Source organism: Poeciliopsis prolifica, unplaced genomic scaffold, assembly GCF_027474105.1.
Source record: "Poeciliopsis prolifica strain line A6 unplaced genomic scaffold, Auburn_PproV2 SCAFFOLD023, whole genome shotgun sequence".
Lineage (NCBI taxonomy): Eukaryota > Metazoa > Chordata > Actinopteri > Cyprinodontiformes > Poeciliidae > Poeciliopsis > Poeciliopsis prolifica.
The window spans coordinates 43767-65651 of NW_026562398.1; the positions used below are offsets into that span (position 1 = coordinate 43767).

A 21885-nucleotide genomic window follows, 5' to 3' on the forward strand; every position below is an offset into this window, starting at 1 on the left:
ATGCCTCAGTTGCTTTAGCATTTCTAGGACTTTTGGGGATTCTGGGGTTATTTTTGTGATTTGTGATCATCGTAAGGGATTACAGTTGATGTTTTTCAAACTAATCCTTGTACATCGAAAGCAAAGCAAAATGTTTTTGTTTCTTTAATATACGACTTTAGATTATTTGTTATCTAAAGCTACCGAAAAAAACCTCTTTGAAAACAATTTCAAATAGATACTCAACCAACAGATCATTATATCAGTCATTTTAAAATGAAGCTGATCTTGAGTCAGTTACAACTACAAAACTTGTGTTTGTTGTTTTGCCTTTTCGTTTTCCGCTCTTGCTCTTGTTATGCTTCAGGACATACTGCAACACAGACGAGCACCCCAAGCATCGCTACTTATCTCAAATAGAAGCAATAAAAATGTATCTGAGTGGGCAGGAACCCCGCTTGCATTGTAAGTTAATTTTTTTCTAGAATAGTGATTTTCCTTTAACTGGATCAGCTTATGTTATAAGTATTTACTTGTAATAAATAACCCCCTTTTTTGTAAAACTGTGCTCTATTTGCCTTTGTTCTGTCAGGTGACAAGGAACTTATCCAGGAAGTACTTTTTGATGCGGTTGTGACCGCTCCACTTGAAGCCTACTGGACCAGTCTTGTGCTCAATAAATCAGAGTAAGTCACCCATTCCACTGACTTCACTGTTATCAGAAAATATTTGTGCTATTAAACCGCCTGTCTTATTTTTCTGATGCTAATAACACAGCTGACCACAAAGGCAGTTCAGTTTTTTAAACTTGTCTCAATATACAGAAACTCAGATAAAGGTGTGGAGATTGCCTATCTTGGCACAAGGACAGGGCTGTCCAGAATTAATCTATTTGTGGTGCCTGACGAACTCACAAACCTGTAAGTGATCTGTATATGAGTACTTTAAATGTGTTGTGGTCAGATTTTTGCAGACACTCAGCAAGAGTGTAGATGTGGGATTACTTTTGGGCTTTTAATGTTGCGTTTGAACCATTCTTTTTTGGAGTTGAAACAGATCTGACATACATTCAGTGATTTGTATCAATAAGAATGCAGTCATTCCAAGACCTTATCCATTTCCAAGCTGGCTTTAGCTTGCATTCAAGATCATTGTTTAGTTGGACAACCTAAATGCAACATGCATTTCTAAAGTTCAACCACATTGCTGCAAATTTGAGATGAAGTTACACGAGTAAATATTTTTTCCCCATTTTCCATAATCTTCCAGTTAGTGATAGACATTGTCCTTGGGTTCACATGGGGTGTCCAACGACATTGTAACTATTTTGATTTTATCTTAGAAGGCCCATTTTGATCCAGATGATTGAAATGAGACATAATTCTACTGTTGTAATAGTACAGTGAATTATACTTCAAAAACAACTTTGGAGAGGAATGAGGTATGTAAAAAAGAGAAGAAAAAAAAAGAAAAACATCAAAAACATTAAAAGTAATTGAAGTTTGTTGTTCCACCGAAAAAATAGTGCAACTAAGATGCATCATTAAAAGCCCAAAATTAACATTTTATTTAAAGTTCTGATCAAGACATTATATTGATTGCTTTTATGATTTCAAATCTAATTAGTTTGTTTATTAATTACTGACATCATATGTTTATTGTCTGCATCAAGAGACTTCCTGACAGCTGAAGACAAAGAGGGGGTGTTTAATGCTGACCACTTTCCTCTATGGTACAAGAGAGCAGCAGAGCAAGTTCCTGGCACCTTTATTTATTCTCTCCCTTTCAACTCAGGTTAGCTGTGCATTTGTTTCTTGTGTGATTTTTATTTTATTTATTTTTATTTTTTTTAAATTAAACTATTAAAGGAGATATTGCCCTAGCCAGATTTAAATTAGTTTTGGTCACATTATGTGTTTAACAACTCATCACACAACACAAACTTTGGCATTTCTCTGTGATTTTTATTTATTTATTTTTTTACATGTTTATCCCAATTTCATTATTTTCTCTGGCTTTTATCTGTGTTTGCTTTTCCTCTTTTATTAATTCTGCTCTGTTTGCATTTGGACCAGGCTGATTGCTGATGGCTGAAATAAGATATGCTAGGGAGAGGCTCGCTTCTTTCCGTAGAGAATAGCCCAGAATCCACAGTTTTATAAATGGATGCACTAATACGCAAACATCTCACGCAAATTCAGTTTAACAGTTTTGCTATAAAAAAAATGTTACGTCCGCCAAAGGAAGAGCATGTTCTCAGCCTCAGGCTTTCCATTAGTGCCAGCTATTACAAGTGATCTGAAAGCCTCTTATTTACTTGCCTGACTTTCCTTAGATGCACCCTTCCTCCAAGTAATGTGGTAGCTGTAGCAACGACAGTCTGATATATATATATATATATATATATATATATATATATATATATATATATATATATATATATATATATATATATATGTTAAATTTATGTCTCTCCAATCACTGTCTGGTCAGTCAGTTTTCTCTTTTTCTGTTCTGAGATCTGTTCCTCTTGCATGTGGTTTAGGTTCAGAAAACAGGAGTGTTGTATTGGCCAGTACTGCCATTCAGCTTCTGGATGAGAGGAAATCCCCCATAGCTGCTGGTAAGTGGAAATTCAAGTGCTTCTTTCTCTCTGTCTCTTTTACACAAACACTCTTCAACACTGACAGAGACTGCGGTATTCTCTTCCTCACACTGCTGGGCTTTATATTCCTGCTCTACAGTTGTCCTCCCCCCTGCTTATTTTCCTCTGAAACACTTGCAGCCCACATGTTCTGGCTTCCTATGTGTTTTCATGTGTTCAGTTGCGTCCGTTGTAGTGCACTGCACAGTAGCACACAAAATATGTATCAACATATCATTTTTGGGCCATTTAGTGATTTATTTGAATTTTCTGTAGTCTACAAAAGGTTGAGATATGTCTCAAATGCCATGCATACACCCAAAATGATATTTTTGTGAATGTCCATTTGTCAGGTTTGTGCATTCCTTGTCCTATTTTACATTTATTACATGTAAGATAAAACAAAGAAATTGTACTATTCAGCTGAATATACCTAAATAATTACCTTAACCCCCCCCCCTAAAAAAAAACAGCCTCTCTGAAATACATTTAGTGCACCAATAGTAGTTCACTTTTATAAAATCTCACATATAAGTAATAAAAACTTAGAGCAAAAAATCGCACTGGAGTCACTCAGTAACTCCAAAGACAAAAAGAAGGAATTTCTGAAGATTCACTATATCAATAACAAAACAGCATAAAGTTGTTGCTTTATAACTCGGTGATATTTCTAAGCTTTTCGAAGACACAGCGATTGTCATAAATATTATTCCAAAACGTCTTGAGAGTAGCAAAGTAGTTATAAAGAGAGAAAAACAATGTTGCTCACCACATTTGAAATTCTGTATCCAAGAAAAATCTAAATGTGAGGCAGGTAAATGTAGATTGCAGGTGAGCCTCCACATTCACAGCATGTTGCTATCTCAAGTATTAAATTAGGTAAATTGTAATTGTAAATAATAAGGTATGTGCAGTTTTAATGATAAGTAATAAGGTGTTTGCATTTCATCGCCTCCACCATGTTTAGTTTGTTGTCCTGATCACAAAATAATTTAGAAGATTTCTAATAATTTAGATTACATCGAAATTATTTTCTTTCACAATTGCATGTAGAGGTTCAAATCCTATGCTTAAAAAAATTCAAGTTGGAAAATGTGAAGCTTACAATCACTTACAAATTTCAATTTGTTATACTTTCTTTTGCTCAAGCCATAGAGAAGGTATCAGAACGCAGTATTAATGTTGGCTTATATTCATAATGCATCTTCAAATGATATCTATATATACTATTAACATCTGAGGTCAAGTAGAACTGCAGAAATGTATCATAAGTGGAAAGACACAATGATGGAATGAAAGAGGAGGATGATATTTATGAAATTCAAAGATAAAATAAGAGAAGAAATAGAAGGGCAAAGAAAGAGAAAATTATTTCTCGGTGCCTGGTTACGTTGACTTGAAAGCAATGCATTGTGGGTAGTCTTTGCCTGGGGGAAACCACTGGAGCAGAAGGACAACGATGGGAGAGTCTGTGTAGTGCCACTACATACACACCCAGTATGTGTTTGTGCATGACTATGCATTAGAGTTTGAGCAGAGTGATGCACAAGCAGCCCACGGTTTGCAACGGCCCACAGAATAATTTGACCCTGCTCATTTCATCCCTGTTCATTCAGCATAATTGCATTTACTCAAATCCTTCCGAGCAGCAAAACAAATGACTAATCAGTCAGAAGGATTTAGGAGAAATCTATTGTTGTCGTGGGTGCTGATGTTCAGTAATGATGATCACGCTTGTCTTATCTGTGTATGTCTATAAGGATGATTTTATATAAGAGTATCAGAAAGGGGGCGAGATGTAGGCTAGAATGCAAATTTAGCATAAGCCGGTTAGGGCCAGTTTTCACTGCCCTGCGCTCCACTGAGCTGCAGACTTGTGAATACGCCAACACGCTAACTTAACAGGACAGGCCAGTGACGTCACATGCCACTGGCCCTGCAGACATCACTGGAGTAACAATGTTGCCGTGCGTGTACGTACATACTCGTTTACGCCAGCATGTCGGTTTGTGTGTGTGTCAGTGTTTGTGGTCACATCCCAGGCCACGTGCAGCGAAGCTGCTACTGTGAAATACACAGAACCGTACGACTCAGGTCAGGCATGAACACCGATGGCATCTGTGTACCTCAATGTGCTGTTCTATTACACAGAGTAAACACACAGTGAATTAAAATGCTGTTCATTACATGAATTGTCTCTGAACAAGTTAGAATGCACAAAACATACGAGATACATTGAAAGTAAAGAAAATCTAACAGATTATTTTCTACCATGTTTCTTTTGTTAGATTAATGATCTATGATAATGACCTAATTTAATGAATAAGAATGCATGCTATAGATTTGTCTGGTACAGTTAAACTGAAAAGGATGTTGTGTTATATTTGGGAGAAGTTAAAAAATAATTTAGAATATTTTTACATTACGCAAAGCAGGCATTTCAACAAAAGTAGAATGGGCCTACCAGTGTCAAGGTACACCCATGTTTTAAGCAATTATATTTTAAAACTTATAAAAAATTATACCATAGTCATTCTTATATGTTGAAATTACTTCCATGTAGAGTGTATAAAATTAAAATTGTTTCTGGCTATAAAGAGCATGGGAACTAATGGGATGCTACCAATTACTATGAAATATTAGACTGCTAAAATTCACTAACTATTCAGTGTGAGTTGTTTTAAGCAGCTAAACTGAGCTTAAACAGATAATGTACGTTTGACTTGCTTGTTTGCCTGTCGTTATATTTCTACTAAAGGTAAAAGAACAAATACCATCAATAACATCAGAGAACCTCTCTTCAAATATTTCAGCTAACTTTTAACAGTTCTGCCTTGAAACTACATTTGTGGGATGTTTTTGTTTCTTTTTTGACAAGCTAAATGCCTGAGCCAGACTAATCAACCAGCAAATATCAGGTAGTTTTATTTCCAATGTAACTTCATAAAGTGCAAAATAATGAAACTTTATTGTGTTTTATACAATGAAATTACCTATTATAAAATGAATATTTAGTGTTTATTCTTATTTTTACTTGTGTATTTAACATTAAAATATCAATAAATCAAAGTTGTAGATAATGTTAATACAACCACAAGAATAGTCAATTACAAATTGCAAAAGATTATATAAAAAACTTTCAACATAAATTTTCATTTACATACTGTGAAATCAAGGTTATTGTACCATAGCAACATCATGCCAGACTATAATGAATACTAGCTGGAAGTTTCTTGAATTTCTTTGCACAAAATCTCGGTCTATTATTGTTCCTTTTCACTCTCATGGACACAGACCTTTTAAAATTGATAGCCAGCGTTCATAAAGTAATTAGCAATGATGTTTTCCTTTATTATATATAGTACATACTGAAGGAAATGTTTAACATTGTGTAACTAGTCATATATTACAAACAAGACTGGAAAAAAAACTGTATTTGCATGTGTAAACATAATTTGTTCAGCAGTTTTTTTATTTTATTTTATTTTGATCTATGAACCCATAAAATACATACAAAAAGGCTGAGTCCAAGTTCTTTTCATTTTAGTTTGTTTCGTTATTGCTTCAATGAATTGCCCATTTTGACAGGAAAATATCTTTTCAAAAATATATTTCCTTCACAAAACCTTTTCAGCATTGCTAGGCACAGACACTTAAAATTTTCTGTAATCTGATGCATCTTTCTGTAAACACATGTACAAAGACGCACACATACACACTCTCAAGCACAACTTAAGTCACAGGCTCATCTTTTTTTTAAATGCACATCACTGATACAAATAGATGAGGACATGACTGACAACAGCTGCCTAATATGGTTCACTATGAGTCAAAAATAAATTCAAAATGATGAGCAATAACAAAAAACAGACAAAATATATAATTCATTCTACAAATACCAAAGTTTTACATTACAAATACCTAAAAGTACACACTTATAAATATATATTTGATTTCTTCTGTCGTTGATATGCTTGTTTTTTTTTTTTTCGATAAAACAAAATTTATATTGAATTCAGCTTCTGAAATCATCTTAAAATGGAAGATACTCTTCTTATCAGTGCATAGTCAAATACCTGTGAAATGTAGCTACCCAAGTCTCAAATATTAGGTACATTTATGCAAAAATAAAAAAATCTCACTCTTTACACTCATGTACAAACCCAAACATGGCATCAAAAGATAATTAGGTTAAAGGGAAGAGGCTTAGAGTCCAGGGAAAACTTTATCACCTCTTAGGCAATAGCATTTTCCAGCGGTTCCTTTTCATCAGTAGCATGATCAGCCCCCTGTGCTGCAGCCAGCTCCTCATTCTTCTTCAACTCGCGCTGATATTTGGCCATGATTGCCGCATAGGCACATCCATACACTGCTGCAGCCAGCATCATCAGACACACAATCCCACACACTACACCTGTGATGATCACTGTGGCAATGGCATGGCGTAGGTTGACAGGGCGATGCTTCTGCTTAGTTTCACACTCTGCCATGCCTCCTGCCCCTCCTCCTCCTCCTGCTCCACCTCCAACACCAAAACCCTCACCTATTGCCATGGGGACATGGAGAGAGTGGCTGGAGGGATGGGCATGGTTGCCATGGACGTGGCCTCTCAGTAGCTTCTCAGACTCTAGATGGTGAATGTTGGCAAACAGGTAATGGTAGCTTGTGGTCATACAGGCATGAAACAGCTGATAAGGAATTTTTTGCAAGTCTTTGTCCTTCATTTCTTCTGGTTGAGTGCAGAGAACTTCATCCACAACTCCACCTTGAGAGTAGGGAGAAAAAGGTGAAGAAAATCAAGAGAAAAGTGTGAAAGAACATGCTAAGTAGTCATTTCTAATCAGGAAATATCACACAATTTCCCTTTTATGATGATTGTAGAATTTATGTTAAAGACCGCCTTCCTCTGTGTTAAGAAGCATCTATAACATGTTAAATATGTGAAATCTAAAGACAGCTCTCTTCTGGATCACAAGACCCAAAGAAACTGGTTCTTCCATGAAAGGAATTAAATCAAGAGTTCATCAGTTAGCCTCAAGTTTCTTCTTTCACATCCAGTATCCTTTGGCACACACTTCCAATTATGTCAACTTAATTATCCACTAGCCTTGTGTCTGCATGCTTACTTAAATCTGGGTCCATTGTGTTGTTTTGCACTAATTAGAATTTTCATCTGGCAAGAAAACATTTATGTCAGAGTATCATGGGCATGTAGGCGGACTATCTAACTCCATGAATGCCTTGGCTTCACTGCAGAGTGGTAATTTTGTTATCCAATGCCTGCTGCGTTTGGTCTAGCATGGGAAATTATACGGGTTGCTGATATGCGCATTATCTGACTTAACAAACCAGAGAATTTACTGGAGATCCTCCTTCATGCATGAAGGACCTAAACAAGGAACATTCAGCTGTAAATATTATATTTTTTTTAAAGTATCATTACATAATACTTGCTAGTAAATGTATTATTAGCATGTTATACATAACAAAAAAGGATAAAGGGTAAAAAACAAATCTCTAGTTTGTGCTTTTCACTGCAGCCCAGTAAGATTCAAAGCAGAATAGCATTATCTACAATTGAAGAACATAACTAATATCCAAATTATAAATATTTTTCATATTTTCAGGTAAGTAAACTTGTATTTCTCAATGTTTGCCCATTGTTTCTACCTAACCGTTGCTGGAATATATTTGTGTAAAAAGATGGACCAGAATAAAATATACTCCTGAGTGTCTAGAGTTCAAACCACCTGGGGAAATGCCCTCAGCAGCTGAGTCGCTAATAAAAGTTATTCTTTTACTACCTTTCAGACATTTGCTGTGGATTTTTTCTAAATCTATTCAATATGAGGATTAGTAACTAAATGATTTGGTAGGGAGGACTAAAGTGTTTGACTTGATTTCACAGCAATTTCATTTTGGGAACCGTATGATATAAGAACATTGAACCTGTGGCAGATATGTCCCTGTTAATTTGGATTCCTGTGTGAATAAAGTTCCTAATGATCTAACCTTTAAAGAGGTAGGTCTCCAGCCAGAGTTTGAGGCCAATAAGCTGGCAATCACACCTCCAAGGGTTGTTTCGTAGCGTTATGCTGTCCAGGCGTGTCATGGTATCCAAAAGCGAACGATCCAATCTTGTTAGTCTGTTGTTTGCTAAACCCAGGTAGCTGAGGTTTTTCAGACTGTCCCCCATGACTCCTGGCAAACCCCACAGACTAATAAAAGAGACATAGTAAGAGAATCAGATTAAAGGAATCTCTGTGGGAATCTCTGATGAACTGAAATTCATGTTGAACTCAAAGTTGACTCTTGTTATCTTTTTCTGTTACCTCAAATTGTGTAAGTGGTAAAAAAAATCCCTTTAAAAATATTTCTACTAATTAAACAGCTTAGATCTATACTGAGCTTTTTATTTTCACAATGTTAATATTGTTTATTTTGATATTTTTTTCTCTATTGAAAAGACTCTACTGCACATCTCTTGCCACATTTAGCTTTGCAAGCTATCTGGCTAACTGTTGCACTTTGTGCAGCTTTTTATTATGTATCAAGTGTGTAATCAAGTGGGGATGGTCATTTTTATTGCAAAGGCTTGTATTTCAAATCATGTTCAAAAATATTGAAAGACCTTTGTTCCTTTTTCCTTACATGTTTGAAAAAGGCTTTAAAAGATTAATTTCACTCTTGAATCTCAGTTATTCTCAATGAATTTGAAATTCCTCTTGAAGAAATGTGTAATTATTTCCCGTAGTCCCTCGGTGTGAATTGTGTAGGATTGTAGTTTTTTTTACTAAAAAAAAGAAACACAATAAAATGTAAGCTAAATAACCTAAATACAATTTAAGTTAACTAGAAAAAGCAGTTATTGTGATTGCTTTTTCTGTTTATTATTCAGTTTTCCAATGCTGCTCCTGATGGTGTGACAGTTTCAAGAATCTATACTTAACCTGTTGTGTGAGAGGTCAAAATGGGAAAGTGAGCGAATAGGTCCAAGCAGCCGTTTGTCAAGTTCTCTGATGCTGTTGTATGCCAAGCTGAGGCGCTGCAGAGTCCTCAGACCAAGCAGAGCAGTTGGTGAAATAGATGTTATAGAGTTATTAGACAGATCGAGAATGCGGACAAGAGGTATTTCTCTGAAAGCCATTGATCCTAGTCCCCTGATATGGTTATCTTGAAGATACAGTTCCTGTGTGTCTGAATGTAGTCTCCGAGGGATGTCATAGAGGCCTCGACCCCGACAGTCCACCACTTTAGTGTTGCTGTTGCAGCTGCACTCCTTTGGACAGGCATGTGACAAAGGCAGGGAGGAGAGGAATGCACACACCAAAATCACTGTGGAGACACAGGAACAAGACATTACAACACCACATGAGTGCATACTACATTTATTTAATTTGAAGTTATAGTTTCGATTTAATTGCTCGCACGTAATGGCACGCATAATTAACTCCATAGCTTCAAAGATTCCTATGTCCATATTTATTTTATTCCTATTTTACTTTGCTTTTATCCAGAAGATTTTGTTTTTAATTTAAACTTATAACTAATGCATACCACCAGTTTGCATTAGTTTTGCAATAGCATCTCCCCTCCCGCCCCCTTATACAGTGACCCTTGGAAACTTCATCAAAGCTCTGTAACCCCTCACCCACACACAAATCTATACGCAGCACATTCCCTTTGAGATAACTTCACATGTCCATTCCTTCTGGAACATAACAGCATTATTTATAGCATTGGCTTGACTAGCTGGAGGCTCAATGAAATGAAGCTCCAACCCAAGTCTATGAGTGTAGCTTGCTCATAAGTTGTATCATAGATGTTGCATAGGTGGAAGAACTGTGCCATATTTATTATTATTTATGAAATTACCATTATCATTTTCAATAAATGTTTCCTCCTACTATTCAAATAAATGTTTTATAAGTGGGAATTCATGGTGTTTTTCTCAAATTTGTCTGTATAGGCCTTTTTTCTGTATAGGCCAGCAGAATTGCCTTTGACTTGTCCGTTCTTATGAAACCACTCTAAAGCTATTCAGAAGTCAATACTTTTTCTACTCTCACATTATGAAACACATTCGCTTTCTCACACCTATTTCATTTGTAATCCAGCGGTCCTTTACTGACCCCTCAAAACTGTGTACTCAGTTGAAATAATCTGTGGTCAGGACTTCTGGTAGGTGGCAAAGTTTGCTTTGTTTGTGTCTCTATTTTTCCATTTGTGTGGGTTATCAGCTATCATGCTTTTAAACTCACATATAAAATCACTTGGACAAGCTCTATAACATATAAACCTCTCCTCAGTGTCAAAAAAAGTTATTTCATTGTGGCATGAATTTTTATTCATCTCTACAACCATTCAGCAGCCTACAGAAATGATCTACATGCCCTCTTGAGGTCGTGACCCCAAGTTTGGGAATGAATGGATTAAATGACACCTATTTACTTCATGGTCTGCTCTTTAAAGTACTTGGGGCTATTGAAACCACAACTCTTCTTTGAACTTGAAGAAATATGTTACAAAACAAGTACCTGTACTTTTTTTTGACATATTTCCTGTCACCACAAGAAGTCAACTAGGTTCCCAATCAACCTAAAGGACAACTTGGAATCCTTTAGGTTATTTAGGTCATTTGGCCCTCATAGCATGTACATAAAAAATGTATTTCATGAGCTTTTTATTTGTGCATTGGTTGAGAAACAAACTCTCGAGTGTACATATAAACATGGCAGGAGCCAAGATGGGCATTATAACAGGAGTTATGTAATGAGGTCAATACAAAGGACTGGCTTTTTGCTGTTGTGTCCCTTCATGATAAACCCTATAACAACAAGTTTGTAATGACATGTCCACATTACCCATAACAGTTGCAACCGTGAATAACCTCAGCTGTCAATATCACACTAATTGCAACTTGTCAAAAGAATCAACGCTGACCTGATATCCAGCAATTAATGTAGAAATGTTATTAGAATATTTAATTTAAATTGCAAATCCTAATTAATGCCTAATAACCCTTGCATACCCACGCAGAAATTACACTCACAAAACACCAGCAATGAAAATCCTACCTCTCATTTCTGCCAGTTTTTGGGCCGTGTTGTGTTCAGGGTTCTTTTAGCTCCCTTTTGGTATTGCGGTGAGCCTCACTGGTGTAGGATCCATTTGTCGTCATTGAGGTTGAGATCGTCTGGTCCCAGCTCTCATTCGGTTTGTCTGGTCAATAGGTGGGAATTGGAGAGCAAAAACAAAGCGTCAGAAACCAGCCTTGCCCTCAGGTTTCCCAGCAGTGCCTGTGAGGGCATGAAACCCCATCAGAGCAGGCAGATCAGAGCGCTAGCTCACTCCCAGCCAGTCTGGAAATCACTCGAGTTCGGAGCTCTTCCTCTCTCTCCGTCTCTCCCTTCTTGTCTATCTCTCTTGCTCTCTATCTCTCCTTTTGTTGCTCTCTTACTATCTCCCAAATCCTCATATGCCTTCCTGAATATTTTTTTTCATAGTGTTTTCTGTTCTTAGTACATTGCCACTTCTCATGACTGAATTTGTTGTTCTATTGACACCAAATCAGAACTTGGCCTTGTCTGTCTTTCTCTCTGTTTTGCTCACTGTTCACCCCTCACCCCTCCTCCACTATCCCCAGTTGGATTGGTGTATATGATGGTGTGTCATCTCCCTCTGGACAGCTGTGCCTCCTAAATCATAGCACAAACACATTCACCAACATCCATGTTGCACCTCCTGTTACTCTGGCAATAACTGAACAAGACAAAATTAGATCGAGAATGCAGCGCGGAAATAAAAATACTCATGCACTTAAATACACAATGCCTATTGCTGTGGCACGCTTTGATAATATTATGCATAAGCCGTGGGCAGAGGGGCTGGCAGAACACGCCCTCAGCACAGCAACGCAGCTTGCACAAATGCACATGTTGGTGCACATATACAGTTCAACATCGGGAAGCTGCAATGAAATTGCTTGATTTATTTATTTTTTTTCTTTTATTGCTCATTAAAAGATTGACTGTTAGACTCATGTTGCTGTGCAGATCCTTGTTGATATTAAGCTGTTCTGATGCTTGCTAGTTCACTCTGGTTTCTGGGTATTTGCTCTTCTGCTTGACAACATCCTATTCTGTTCTGCTGCTTATTCTGGGTCTATTTGCTTTTTTCCATCTGTAAAAATAACTTACAAATTTAATACAAGTGGACATATTAGTTTTGAACAATGTATTTTAAAATGTGTAAAATGCACACAGATGCTCGCATTCACACCCATGTTTGAAACATTATTGAACCTACCTATGCGTGAAAGTAAATCTTCAAATTTGTGATGTTGTATTAGATATGTTAAAAAGTCACATGTTAATGTATTTAGTTGCTCTTTTCTGAAATTTTCCTACAAAAAAAAGAAATCTCTTTCATGTTGTGTTTTAATCTACTGCTGTTATGGTGAGTGCAGGAGACAGTCAGGCAGAAGTTAGATGGCATTAGGTTTAATGAAATCACCACAGTGGAATCCAGCAGCGGGTAACTGACAGCAGTGGCTGCATTTCCATTACAAATGTGTGCGATTTCTTTGTCTATATTCTGCAACATGTAAAGTTCTCCTTTTGAACTGTGAGAGAAAACCAAAGTACCCAGACGGACCTTATGTTTGCATAGGGAGAACATGCAAACATGCAAAAACCATAGCCTGCGATTCAAAATACTGAGTCAGGGCTTGAAAACCTTTATACGGTACTGGAGTACATTTATTCTATCCTTACTAGAATCCTAAATCAGTAGGCTGTAAACCAGTTGTCATCCCCCCTGCTTGGGACAGAACTGATTGGAGATTGGTGATGGGATGGATTTAGAATGGATTTTCTCTCTTCATCTTTATGCTCATAAACCCAGCTCAGTGCATAAATACTTTCAAGTTCTTAAATCAATCATACATAGGGAAATTAAATGTTCATACATGGAACAAAAGTAATTTCTGTCTTAGTGGATTGGATTTGAGCTTTTGTCTTGAATTGTCACTCCTGTGCATTCTAAAATCAGTGTAATTACTGCCATTGCACAGAATGAAGCCCTGAAGCAGCTGTTGTAGATTTGTGCTCCCACTATTAATATATTTCCTTAATGAATGTACTGTCTCTTCACTTGAAATGCCACGTGGAATAGATTGCAAGAATTCACTGTTTTCCTATCTGACGTCTTTGAGTCTGTAATGGTCCTTATTATCCATGCTCTACCTTTTTCCATCTCTCCTGTTTCCATTCCTGTTGCCCAGCATCTTAAATTAGCATTTCCTCCCGGGTTTTTCATGTGGGTGTAGAGATGGTGGGCTGCCCAAAGGATCTGGCAAAGCTTAGGATGGGATAATCTGCACCTGTTCCTATGGGCAAGAGCTAAAATGGGTCACAGTAGCACCACACCACAGGAAAACATTTGCACAATTACGCTATCAGTACACTGGGAAGTGAAAATATATTTTTAGCTTGTTTTTTATTGTGAAAATGATCAGCCTGAAGAATGCAAATAGATCTGTCGGCTGTTTCGCCTAAAGATTATTTAACCTTAAATATCATACATAACAAGCTGTTCTAGTGGCATGGAGGGATTTACCTCTCTGATGTAAGTACAAGTCTCCTTCAGGTTTCATCTAGATCTGAATTTCAGTCGTGGTTTTTAAAGCATGTCTGCCAGGGGCTGGAACTCTATTTGCTTGTCCGAATGCATAAAGTATTGAATGCTGTCGGTGCCAAATTCTAAAATTTGGCACCGACAGCATTAAGAAGTTGCGACATGAGTTTGGCATTTGGGTGGGAGTTCAGCATTCAGTCAAGCTCTTTTTGTAGAAGACCTCTGGTTGTGTTAGAATCAGTAATAAATATTGTAAGGTTTTTTTAAACTCAGCTAATTGGAATAAATAGAGGAAAAACTCTGGTTGCAATTCAGTCTTTGCCTTAAGGAAAGTACTTCAAGTACCTTGCTGTCATTTTCACAAATGGTATTATTCTATTCATGCTGACCACTCAAATAGGACAGAATAAATTACTGTTGCGTTTTATTGATGACAAAACGATGTGAATGCAACAATCTATTTTAATCTGCTTAGCTTTCTTTTTTATTTTTCATCTCTGAGTAGAGAGTGTGGCAATTGCTGTTTCTGCAGCAGTTTTACCAAAATAAAAGCTTGATCGTTCCTGCTTACAGAAGGGGAAAATAATTTATCTCCAAATTATCTTTAAAGTTTCTCAAAATTTTAATGTTGGCATCATATAGCCAACACATCATCAAGCGAGACGATACTGATTCAAATTTTGTTTTAATCTGCCATCGCAGATATGTAGTTTCATATCTTTCTGATTGACTGCATTTTAAATCCTGTTTTTTATTTTAGGATTTTCCATTTCTTCTATCAAATCTGCTATTGAGATAAGTCTTTGTCAGACAAGGTAATAGATTCTGCCTGTTGCGAATGCATCTCTTCATTTTCAGCAAAATCTGAACAATTTGTCATATTTCACAACAAATAACTATCACTAACAATAATAATAACTACCCTCATGAAGAACTTTCTGCTCAGCTTGTTAGCGGAAAGTTCAGGGATCTGATGTCAAACTTTATGGAATCAAAGTATAGGTATCTATTCCATATGAAGAACAAGCCAGATCACAATGGTGAAGCAGGCTAAAGAGTATGTAATATTTTTGTTTTTAAGCATTTGTAGGGTAACTGTATTATGCAAAACAATTTGACCAAATCCAGAAAAATGTGCTAACATGCAGTCCATTTGGTCCAAGTTAGGAAGCAAGTGTTTGTACAGTAAAGTTTTTTTTTTTTTTTTTTGTTTACCTGTTATATTGCATTTGCAATATGTTCTTAATGCTTCTAGTGATTATAACTTTTATTATTGTTTTGCATCTCTTTCAGCTGTTGGCATCCAGATGAAGTTGGAGTTTTTCCAGAGAAAATTTTGGACAGCCAGCAGACAGGTACCTAGTGACAGGATGCTCATCCGATGATTGAAGTAAAAACACATTTTCAAATCTAAGAATAAAAACTAACAGGTTCTTGTTTTCTAATTGATATTTAACATACCATTCTAAATCATAATCTTTTCCAAATTTCTTGTCTTTTCTTTTCTATGATCACCTCTTTTTAATATTATATCAATATTCAATTCTGGCTGACTGTCTGTCCTCTCATCTGTCCATCAGTTGGCTTAATTCTCAAAAATCACTTCAACTACAATATTAATGCAATGGATTCATCGCTACGTGGAGTCATTGATAAATGTTCCTCACCTTAAAACAGTACTGATAATGTAAATAACTGTCTGATCCTGAAGTGACGTGACCTAAAAAAATCTGAAACATTGTGTCCATTGCTTCAATATAAAATGTTGAGGGATGAGTAATTTTTCAAAAGTTCTTATTTCAGCGGATAGCTGTTTTCCAGAGAGCATGCTGGCCTATTTCATTTCAAGCTAAAACTCTGACAGCTTATTGGTTTCTCCCATAATCAAAATTACAAAACACAGCCTTTGATGCTGCACTAAGATATGGCAGTAAATGCAAGTAGTACCCTGCTTTAGAAGATTAGGTTACAACTACCACAGAAATTAAATACAGAAAAGCAGGAGCATTTATTTAAAAAAATGTTTCCATCTACTCTGTCCTTTTGCAAGAACTCTTTATTTTTATGTAACTGGATGAGCACCCTCTGCTGGTTTGCTTGAATTCAGATGTGTGAATCAGACTGAGATACTTTCTTTTAAGAGTCAAACTGCAGTATTCAGCACTATTCCTGTTTTACCTTATTTGGTTTTATATGCAAAACAAGCATACCTGTGTGTTTATTAGAACTGTTTGTCTAATAAGTCATACTTACAACATATGACAGCTTGCAAGTCAGTTACATTTAAATTTCTTGTTGCATTTTTAACGGATGACAATCATCATTCATTCACACATTTTTACCATAGTAATTTTCTCACCTTAAATGAATAAATATTTTTTTGTTTGTCTTTTTAAAAAAAATTTTTTTTAAAAATCAGTGTGCAGCATTAGATGGGAAATGCTCCATAAGCTGTGATGATGAGGTAAGACATTTTTCTCTTCTCAGTCCATGATCTTTTGTTCGATGACTCTGCCCTAAACTATATTTTCTAATTGACAGCATATTAACTGCTACCTCATTGACAACAATGGCTTCATTCTTGTAGCAGAAGACTATACACTGGTGAGACATAGAAGCAAGCATCTTGTTTTTGATTCTCTTGCACAGACTGCGCTCGCTCTCAAAGTGCTGTTTGAGCATGTACCTTCTGCTTAGCTGTCACCAGACATGCTGTCATTCTGACTCTGGCTCATCCAAAGCAAGTCCGCTGGCTGTCATTGCCCTTCTCTTCTCCTGCATGTTCTTTTTCTGCATCCGCCTTTGTGTTCATATGCTTAATCTTTTCTTATCTTTTTAATTTAATCATAATTTATTAAAGGTTATTATCTACTGTTTAGTCCTGATATATTTTGAATGTGTGGTAGCAAGTTTCTTGGTTCAAGGCGCTTTAAACTTTTTAAGCTGTTGTAATGTTAATTGCTCTCAATGTACACATTTTGTTATGTTGGCATAATCTTATTTAGATTATTAAAACACATCAGTTCAAATTAACTAGCGTATTATCTTGCCTTTTCCATTTCGGAAAAGTTTTTTTTTAATCTGTTTTTTTTGTTTTGTTTTGTTTTGTTTTGTTTTTTGTCAGGTAAAATGTTTGAGAAAAAAAACAGTCTTATTTATGTACATGATCTGGTCAAGAGGCCATTTAAAGAAAGGTCAGTCCCTCCAGGACATTGCAACATTTTTGTGATTGCTGTAGCCAAAAGAAATCAAGTAGAAATACAATTTTTAACATAAATTGCATATAAAATTGATGCCGATGATATCGCTGAGGAATCTTTGCATGTCACTTCAAGAGGAATGTTGACTGCAGTGCAGGTAGAAACCCAGTCTTAACAAATGTGAGTTAAATTGAATACTGAAATTGAGTCAAATTCTGCTTTAGCAAAGCGTTCATTTAACACATGCACCTGACATTTATTTTTAATTATTTTTCCTCCAAACAGATGAACAAACCATGATATTTTAACTGTGTCCAAAATTTAAAGGGCTAATACTCAATTTTAAAAAAACTAATCATAAAAAAGTAGTTTGTAGGTTGGTTCCATTGTAATAGAACCCTATTAGTGATTGTTTGTTAAGAAAAAAATCATAATAAATAAAATAATTTTGTTTGAACAGAATCATATTGCTGTCATGGAAAAAAAAAAAAAACGTTTTTGAACATGTTATGGTAATTATTGTGAACAAACATTGAAATATATTTTACATACATAATTATCTTGTATAAATGTAACAATACATAGTGTAAATATGATCTTTTTTTGACTTTATGTGATTATTTCCTCCAGATGTTGGCAGTAGTATGCTTTTAGGTTGCATTGACAATGAAATTCAACAGAAGGAAGAAGCTGGCATATCAAGTTAATTTGGGATACATGTGGTGAGGAATGCCTGGCTAAAAACATGAACTGCTCGTTGTTTCGATTCCTACAGAAACCACATTGCGGGAATCTACACGCCACATGAAATTAGGATTTAAATAAATGTGCTGCATGAGCTGCCTCATTTATCTTTGTTCTACACAAATGGGGAGAAAAAACAGATATTTTATTGTACTCTGAGTAACAAAGTGGTAAAGTGGTAAAACATTTAAAGTGGTAAAACTTTAAATGTTATGAAGATTTATTGGATGGTCAATGAGGAACGTTCGAGAGGAGAATCGAACTGTTTAGGATCATTCTCAGAGTGTACATACTAATCATGACTTCATCCATGTTGCACAGCAGCATCAGCATCTCTACATGCCTCCAACCAACCGTGGAATAAAACTTGATCAACTACTGTATTAATATGCATGCACTGTAAGCATAATATTGCCATCATCCAGTTTAAATGATCATGTTTACACAATATAATTATTATGTTTATGGAATATAATTATCACATTTATATGACATGATTATTATGTGTGTGTAATATATTACATATTTGCATAATATGAATATGGTCCTATAGCATAATAGTGTTCAAATGTATTTTTTTCATGCACATTCAACTTCACAGCTACAAATTAATGTAGAAACATTCATCTATCAGGATCAATAGGTCACAAATCCACAGCAGTTTGTGAAAGCATCAGAAGTCATTGAAGAGAGCAGATAATGTCCCAAAAATGATCTGTTGTACCAAAAGTAGTCAATCAGGACATCAAAAGATGAATTCATCAGCTTGTACTTCAGGTAGCATAGGTGCTACTGAATTTTTTTTTTTTTTCCATAAATGGTCCAAAATCTGCACTTTCAAATTCTGGAGTATAATAAACAATGCATGTGATATAATTCCTATAAAGTTATTTTTTTTATTAAAACTGTTGCAGATGGACAATACTCTTTTCATTAAAGAACCTTTTGTCCTTTCTTTTTCAGACTGGAAATTTTTTTGGTGAAGCAGAAGGAGCTGTAATGAATAAGTTGCTGCAGATGGGCTCTTTTAAACGGTAATCCATGTGTGCATGCATGTGTCTGTGTGTGTATATGTGTGATCACTTGGAGGTTCAAGCCCAAGTACATGCATAAGTGTGAGTGTATATTTGTATAAACGTGCAAAAAAAAATCAAAAGGCAGGTTACAGAATGAGGGCATGTCTCTTTTCGTGCGGACATCTCTAAACGTGCCAAAGCAAATCTTAATTCCCTGAGACAAAAGAATTAAGAGAACGTTCAGTGCATACACATCCTCACAAACAAATAGCATGTGGACAAACATATTATTCTTGTCAAGAACCTCTATCTCTGGAACCTGTATATTCAGATTTAGCTCCAGGACACCTTCCCTGCTGTTCCACAGCAGAAATGCCCACAAGCCAAAAACACACAAACTTTAGTTGTAATATAAATCAGTTGTGGAATTATTTGAAATTTGTGAAGTCTTTGCCTAGTTACAAAGCTTTGCGTAAATTAGTATTTCACTGAAGCTTGCAACCACGTTCCCAAGTCTGCTGCAGGGCAGTACCCTCCATTCCTTTATATGTATGGGACGTGGGTGAGGGGGAATTTCTCTGTGTAAGAAATCATTGCATAATTGCAAAACCCAGCCCATAGTTTAGAAAAATGAACCCTTCACATCAGACAGCTAATAGTTTACAGACCCATCTATAAAAACAAGGCTCCACAAGTGTTTTCTCAGAATCCTTACGATTGGTTGAAGATGGATTTTTGAAGATTGAGGAAGACATATGTTGAAGGAGTAACATGACTTGTTTTGGGAAAATATTAGCATGATGAGTAACAGAGCGTTTAGATCTAAAGACTGATAAATCCAATATGATATCCGTCAGTTTTTTTGTCTTGTTTGAAGCGACATTTACATGTCAAATTCCTTACTAAAGCTTGACAAACTGTCAGCTTGAACTTATTCATAGGCCAAAATCAATGCTTTTGACCTATTAAAACAAGAAGGTTACTGCTTCAACAATTGTTTAAGTAAAGCAAGTATTGTTCAATAATTTATAGCAGGAGAAGTCAAATTATATGTTCACAAATTCAAATCAGATATCTGCATTAGAGGACTGCAACAACTACTAATGAATAAATATTTTGTATGTTTTTACCTCACGAAATGATTTCCCTTCAGTATGTTTTTCCACTTATTTTAAGAATTCCAAGTTTTATAGGGTAACCACATTGTTCAACCTAAACAAGTAGTTAATCATGTAATTAATCTATTAAATCTCAATAGCTACATTGAAGAATAACTTTGAGTTCTTTGTAAAAACTCCTAAAATTTACCGCTCAGTTTTATCAAAGCATTTTTGTAAAATGTACCACATTTTATTGGTACTACCTGGTCTGTAGAATCATTGTGATTTTACGAACCACCAATAATGATGTTCAGGGTGCATTAATTTTTATTTTTTTATTTTAATATTTTTTCTCCATTTGCCATATTTGCTGCATTACTAGGCTAACGTTACCTTGTGGTCTCTCGGTTTTGATGTGACCTGTTGATAATTTAGCTCTACAAAATGTAGGCTTTCATTTCTTATCTTGTTAATAATGCAAATTGTTGTCCTGCCTCTCAAACAAATCATGTTGTTTAGTGTATGCCAGTGATGAATGGCAAATATTACAGGACCCCACCAATTGGTATTTAGTGCTTCAGAACTAAACACATTTGTTAACCTTAAAAAGTACCTGACCATATCATCAATGGCAGACAAGACTTTGAGAATCACTATACTATTTTACATTAGTTTAAGTAAGTTATGAAGCAATTCATGTGGTCTTACTTATCACTAATTGGTTCTGGGCGTCGTGTTGGGGCTGTGTGTCATTAGTACTGCGACTGAGGTTTCAACATCGCCTGGGGCGGCAGATATATTGAACCCCACTCTGTTGTCACACATGTTCAGCCTGCCATTCACACACTAGTATATTATGTGTAAGAACTCTCCCAACGGCTATTAAAAAGAGTGTTCATTGTTCAAAGACAAGCTTGTAACCTTAGCAATAACCTCCTCCAGACGGAGCTAGATCTTACCCCCTCAGGGTTCACTAAGCCCATAAAACCTCAGATATCCCTCCAATATCCCACAAATTATCCACACAGACTTTTCAGAAATCACTTTGACAAACATCTGAGGAGGTGCTCAGCTTTCACTTGCTTTGCTACTTCCATTCTTTCTACGTCCATCATGTATAATATTTGTATGTGAAACAGTTATTACAGAGGTGGGATCTTCTCTTCCATCCCCAACACAGCAGACTGAAATGTTCGTCAGGCATGCATTTGCAGATAAATTCTGAATCAAGATTCCTTGACGGCTCAACAGAACTATGGGAAATGTTTTCCCTGATTCTATTTTGAATCCTGTTGTCTGTTCTATATTTGTCTCCATAGTGTCACACTGTATGACTACCAGGCTCTTTGTTGGGTCCATTCCGAGAGTAGCGACAGTGGGCACACACTCCTGGATGTGAGTACTCTCCAACCTCTATGTGTTCTACCCATGTAGTAATGTCCATATAGTACAATATTTATTGCTAGTGTCCAATCATCCCCACCCCTTTTTTTTTCTTCTAGCCTTACTTCGCTTTCTTTGCAGCTGTAAAGTGGATCCTGACTGAGCTTGTCATGTAAGAGTCC

At 36.0% G+C, this 21885-nt stretch overlaps 2 protein-coding genes across 2 annotated transcripts in view; one reads left to right on the plus strand and one right to left on the minus strand.

The window, feature by feature from the left end:
- cacna2d3a (calcium channel, voltage-dependent, alpha 2/delta subunit 3a) overlaps positions 1 to 21885 on the plus strand; it is a 69043-nt gene that overhangs the window by 36798 nt on the left and 10360 nt on the right. The window contains exons 19-29 of the mRNA XM_055046245.1: positions 347 to 444; positions 572 to 665; positions 804 to 899; positions 1652 to 1773; positions 2525 to 2602; positions 15554 to 15615; positions 16680 to 16724; positions 16802 to 16864; positions 19168 to 19238; positions 21640 to 21715; positions 21823 to 21875. Coding sequence (XP_054902220.1) covers positions 347 to 444; positions 572 to 665; positions 804 to 899; positions 1652 to 1773; positions 2525 to 2602; positions 15554 to 15615; positions 16680 to 16724; positions 16802 to 16864; positions 19168 to 19238; positions 21640 to 21715; positions 21823 to 21875 — 858 coding nt within the window. The remainder of the gene's footprint in view (positions 1 to 346; positions 445 to 571; positions 666 to 803; positions 900 to 1651; positions 1774 to 2524; positions 2603 to 15553; positions 15616 to 16679; positions 16725 to 16801; positions 16865 to 19167; positions 19239 to 21639; positions 21716 to 21822; positions 21876 to 21885) is intronic.
- LOC129370305 (leucine-rich repeat and transmembrane domain-containing protein 1) lies at positions 4788 to 12381 on the minus strand. The gene is made up of 4 exons (XM_055046202.1): positions 11701 to 12381; positions 9574 to 9958; positions 8636 to 8841; positions 4788 to 7388 (listed from the first exon to the last, which is right to left on the minus strand). The coding sequence occupies exons 1-4, from the start codon at positions 11705 to 11707 to the stop codon at positions 6859 to 6861; spliced, it is 1128 nt and encodes a 375-aa protein (XP_054902177.1). The 5' UTR covers positions 11708 to 12381; the 3' UTR covers positions 4788 to 6858.

Bases quoted from the DNA above. Each gene is read 5' to 3' on its own strand.
- LOC129370305 (XM_055046202.1), bottom strand. The intron at 8,842-9,573 runs GTTAAGTATAGA...CTCTTTTATTAG, and splicing joins TTTGACCTCTCACACAACAG to TCTGTGGGGTTTGCCAGGAG. The intron at 7,389-8,635 runs GTTAGATCATTA...CCTACTCTCAAG, and splicing joins GGAGACCTACCTCTTTAAAG to GTGGAGTTGTGGATGAAGTT.